The sequence below is a fragment of the Pecten maximus genome, chromosome 11, assembly GCF_902652985.1.
Source record: "Pecten maximus chromosome 11, xPecMax1.1, whole genome shotgun sequence".
NCBI classification, from domain to species: Eukaryota; Metazoa; Mollusca; class Bivalvia; order Pectinida; family Pectinidae; genus Pecten; species Pecten maximus.
In genome coordinates, this window is record NC_047025.1 from 32,522,795 (window position 1) to 32,528,657 (window position 5,863).

Consider the following 5,863-nt stretch of genomic DNA (forward strand, 5'->3'; position numbering starts at 1 on the left):
GATGAAGTCACCAACTACTATAAGGAGACCCGCCTCAAAATGACACCATGGCTGTTCACTGGGCGATAAACCATGGCCAACTGCAAACAAACAAACCAACACAGTGTCATAGGAAACGACTTTCCCTATCTGGGATCGGGGTAGTTTTCCCGAAGTCTCCTGTTTAGGGGACAATGGACAGTCCAAGCAAATAAGGAATGCTGTAGTCTGTATGGACACATCAAGTGTCGTACCATACATTTACATTGTACGTCCCGAAAACCGTTAATATACCAGTAGCCCGGAAGGTTTCCTACTATCTATTCATAGAATATGTTTTTGTGTGCGGCTGCCGTTGATGGTATCCGCGTATAACAAAGGCATTTCGAGGACAGAGTCAGAACCCTTTTGACTTTTGTTTCTTAAAGGAATTTTAAAGATATAATTGATATTAAATCATGACCACGTCATCAACACACAGCGGTTCTTGAGATGTCTACTACCACATACAAAAATCCGGAAACTTTAAAGCTTACTTACTTTTAAGTTACATAGTACGGGACTATTTAATACAAATAAGACTCACTTTGTATTTCTTGTAACTGCTATGTCACTTTTTAACTCTTTGAATAGTGACACGGCTCAAAACATACACACGTGCTTTACCGGACTTGGCGTTCCTTTGAAATCCAATATGTAAATTATGAAACTTATTGAATAATTGGCTTTTATACATCCCTGTGTAGGTTTTGATATATCTTTCTACCCATTTTATTGTCACCAGTTGCCTCCTAGTTAACTGACAAGCCATAGAAGGACAAAACAGCTGTATGATGTCCCTAGCATCGATCACCGACGAGCCATAGAAGGAAGAAACAGCTGTATGATGTCCAGAGCATCGATCACTGACGAGCCCTAGAAGGACGAAGCAGCTGTATGATGTCCCAAGCATCGGTCACTGACGAAGCCTAGAAGGACGAAACACGTTGACTAATACAATGTTAAACTTTGACCTTTGTGGCGTAATAGAATTACTGAATTTATGTCGATATGTCAACTCGTTAATCATTTGCTCTTCACCGACATCTATATAGTAACAATGATATGACAACCAATTCGCCTAGCAGTAGCCTCTACCAGTAGCCTCTACCAGTGTGCCTTTACCAGTAGCTCTTTTGATGACAGAATTACAAAACCTTTTGATAGATTTGTCATTTTGTCTGTAACTGGCACCATGGTAACATCACCATGGTAACATATTAATATCAACCGTGAACATGTTTTGTCGTGATGGAATGAAAACTATATGTGGATGAGTCAATTCGTCCACCACTGTCTAATCCGTAACAGAATAAGAAAGTCACTTGTTCAATGTTGTCTCTAGGATGACAAAATAAACAATCCTTCATGACTACGTCAATCCATCTAAGAAGACGGCGGACTCGCCCTTGCCATAGCTGTTTGTATTGTAAAGTCTTGAAATCGCTGGTTGTTATTAAACTGATATGATTTCGGATTTATGATCTTCGGGCATGCTGCGTCAAAACCCTTGGACATGGTGAATCTAATTTAGAATATATGCATTTATTTACATTCTTAAACGTATTCAATATATCAAATTTAAATACGAAGGAGCCAATCGTAACTGAATCTTTAATAATTGTCTAGTTGGTTCGTCACATGGGACCGTACCTTAGAAAGACACTAATACTACAAAAACGTAACGTTTTAAATACATGCTGAAACTCGTTCCATTTTTATTTTAGAATATATGTACATGTTGAAACAACTTCTCTTTTTGAATACAACTTCTATTTTAGAATACGTGTTGAAACAATTCCTATTTTAGAATAAATGTTGAAACAAGTTCTATCTTAGAATACATGTTGAAATTACCTCTATTTTAGAATACATGTCGAAACAACTTCCATTTTAGAATGCATGTTGAAACAACTTTATTTTCCCATGAAAATGATTATCGCCCCAGAAAATATAACATTCATTTTTAAATGATTAGACGAGATAGGTACTAATTCATGAAAGGGAATACTCTGAAGCAGTTAAGAAAGGGCGTAAACAGGAGTCATGATATCGATGTGTGTGTGATTTTTGAGCGTAACGGTATGCAGACATAAATAAAACTGGGATGCGCTCTTCATAAACCACTTCATTAAAATACAAGGCGTTTTTGCATGGTTATTGCTCCATAACATTTAATTGATAAAACGAAATCACATATAAAACGAATCTTATATAATACTCATGTACATTCTTTATTCTATCCACGAGGAATATATGTCACTCGCGTATTCGACATTACATGTTGTAACATATATTGTACATGTAGTTACAATTAAATAACATCTGGCGGATTGAATTTTGCACGATCTTCACCCTTTCATCAGAGCAGCTGAAATAAGAATGAAAGTAATTAAATATATATTCTGGTCACAATATGTTACACTTTGTAGTTGAAGCCATGTTGTTAACGAAAGGAAGATGATAAGAGCATTTTTTAAAACAAAGAAACATTTTACAATGTATCTTCTTTTTAATTGTAAATATGAAATATCGAACGCATTATATAGATGAGTGAATATTGTAATACTTGACAAACCGTTATCGGATGCATGTAAGAAAAGAGAAGAGGTGTAGTTATCATGTAGTATTTATTTCCTTACCAGGAAGAAACCATTTTAAATAACATACAATGCTGTCGTATATGTTAAGCCCAATGAGGTACGCAATAAATATGCATATAACTTATAATTTACTTATATGATTTATCTACAAAATTATATACCTGTTAGGAAGATGAAATTATTGTAATCCCTCTTGGGGCTATACATAAGTACAATGTAGGTAGAATTGCACTTTTTTGTTTCCGGTATTAACATATAACAACCTGATCTTTTGTAGAGGGTCATAAGAATCACAAACCTAAATGTTGTATTATTTGGCAGTGGTTGGCGTTAGAAAACATAGAGAACAATACCGTATATTCATGTACAAAGGAGAATTATTCATGAGAGTAGTATGTCCGAGAATTGATTAAACTAAACTAAATGTTCCTAAACAATCAACCGACAACAATTGCGCTTTGTAAAATGGCGATATACTTACATAAGATACAGTCTTCTTGATACGCCTTATCCAGATAAAATTCCTCCACTTGCACGAGGTGATCGTCTTTGCAGAAAATAAGAAATACATAAACTATTACATAAGACAGTCATAATTATGAATTAGGAACAAACAAGTAATGCACATTCTTAGTGTAATAGGAAGGAGTTATGGAAAATACCCAGCTCGTGCTCGGGCTCGAACAAGCGACCTCATTCTCTCAAGGCAAACATCCTACCATAAGGCTAAAGGGGAATATTCTCGCTGGCTAAGCTAGTTTTTTTACTCTCTACTTTTGCACTTGTTGCTACTCCCTGTCTTCGCCCCCCGAAGAGAACCACACCCAAGGCTCTATATCTCCAAGAAAGCCTCTCAATCTCGTATGTCTTTCACGTGGAGTGGCCAATGCATTGGCACCAAATGTGTAAAGAAAAATACCCTCGAAATATCGACATTTCTCTCTCTCTTTCTAAAAAGAAGAAAAAAAACCTGTACTTACGATTTAAATCGAACTGCTCAAAGAAAGATTCCCTCCAAGTTTTCGAAACTTCCTCCGTGTTGTCTTTATCTAAAAAGAATTTTTCAACTTCCTCTTCAGTAACCAGGCCATCTTTATCAGCATCATATGCGCTCAGGCTGCACGGAATGACTATCGTGCCCTGATAGAACAGACATATATACATAAAACTAGTGATGAATTCCGGTGTGACCTGATTGCGGTTTGTGTAATGTACATGCTTTATGTAGCATGAAATAGTATACAACTTCCCATTTCTTAAAGAAAAAGACAATTGAACTGTTTGTAGAGTATCGTTGTTTTTCAAAATATATTAGCCGAAACAAGATCCCACAGTGTTTTAAGGAGCAGCTAAATATCAAATCCAGTAAAAACAGTGATATTTTACAAGTATATTGATTCCTACTATGAATCAATTTAACAGAAGCAACTTGATCAACTTTTAGTATATGTATCATGGCAAATCGTGGGCCTTGCTGTAGACATGTAATTTGTTTAGTTTCTAAATTTCAACAAAATATGCACAAAATGTAAGTTTCAAGCGGCCAAATTAGCTCATTTGTATCGCATATGAATTTCACAAAGTGACCATCCCGTTTTGCTCACAAGTATATATAGCACACATTAAGAGCACTGGTTTGTCCAGATTTGACTTTAAATATAAATTAACACTGATTATATTTGACCTTGAATTGCAATTTGCGGTTATGAATAATGTCACACAAATATGACACATAAGGATGTATTTCATACATGTACATCAAAATCAAGAACCCTAGACATGGCAAGAAGACCATTATTAGGAAAAAATGTTCAACCACTGATTTTGGGGTATATTATATACAAAAGAAGCATAATTATGAAAAAGGCCAGAAACTCACCAGTTTAACAACGTTCTTCCTACTATGATTAAATGTCTTAAACGTATGATACAGGAGTATGTGTATTGATTGAAATGCCTCCATTTATGCCATATTTGTGTAATATTATTCACAGCCATCAAAACAAAATAAATGTTTACACGTAAATTTAGTCAAATCGGCCTAATAGTGGTGCTCCTATTGTTTGCTATAGACACTTATGAGCATAACGCCACGGCTACTTTTCAAGTTTGATTATTTGTGTGACTTATAATTATTTCATGCTACAGCTTACCACAAAGTAGCGCTATAAAATAAACTGTTAGCGTCTACATCAAACTATTGGTGATTTTAAGAAACCACATGTCCAAACAAACATTTTGGTGTATTTAACGGCTAGTTTTATGCAAATTTGGAAAAAAAAACTTGTGTTTTTGAAATTCCACATTATTCTTCTATATAGATGGCCCTTAATGTTGACATTCGATGTTCGACCAAAATGGAAAAAAAAAAAAAAAAATGATGTAGCACATTTAATTCCATGTGTTCGATAAGTGTATAAACGAATTAATTGACCAAAGAAATTTAAAATTGCATAAAACTATTATGAATACAATGAATTATTAACACATGTCAGAATACAATTGGATGGACAATGCACACTACATATATCTTTGACCACATGCATGTCGGTCACATCGTACTGTTGAATCTTACGGCGTTGATTTTCAAAAGTCCTCCAGTACATGTAGACAAACGTCCAATGAAGATAAGAAGAACAATCCTGGTAGACAGCATTTTCACCTGTAAATATTCTGATCATGAGTAAATATGTCAAGGTAAAGTGTTCAACAGACATTATTTATACTTAAGTAAACTTTGCCATTAAACATCAGCTGAAAATGCTACAATGAAGGCAGCTTTTACTTGTGTAAAAATGTATAAAATGGCACCTACGTTACAGAAATATATCTAATTAACACTAAAATATGACAACAACGTTATAGAAATATGTTTTCAATACATCATAGATACTGTTTGAAATAGTATTGGAATAAATAACAAAACATATAGCTTACCTTGATTCAGAATGGAGGACAAACGAGGTGTCCAGAAGGCAAAATGTGTAGTATAGTAACGATTACGCTGATGGTAGTGTTTTATACTGAACTCTTGATGAACAGAATATTTATTATTGCCTTCAGTTTACAAAGTCTTTTATAGAAGATGCTTTGATGTATAGCATGTACTAACATGTAAAGCGCAGTATGGCGATTTTCATTTGTTTAACATTGTCCAAGCTGTTTCTGTTATTAAATGTTGATGCTCAAGCCTAACATATTGGTAATTTTGTAGTTCTATGATGACCCGGACAGCTTTCTGA

General features: G+C 34.7%; 1 protein-coding gene across 1 annotated transcript; it reads right to left on the bottom strand.

Moving 5' to 3' along the window:
• Positions 1 to 2,233: 2,233 nt before the first annotated feature.
• LOC117338052 lies at positions 2,234 to 5,509 on the bottom strand. Its single transcript, XM_033899217.1, has 4 exons — positions 5,197 to 5,509; positions 3,602 to 3,761; positions 3,103 to 3,168; positions 2,234 to 2,389 (listed from the first exon to the last, which is right to left on the bottom strand). Exons 1-4 carry the CDS (start codon positions 5,275 to 5,277, stop codon positions 2,370 to 2,372), a joined length of 327 nt encoding a protein of 108 aa, XP_033755108.1. The 5' UTR covers positions 5,278 to 5,509; the 3' UTR covers positions 2,234 to 2,369.
• Positions 5,510 to 5,863: the final 354 nt, after the last annotated feature.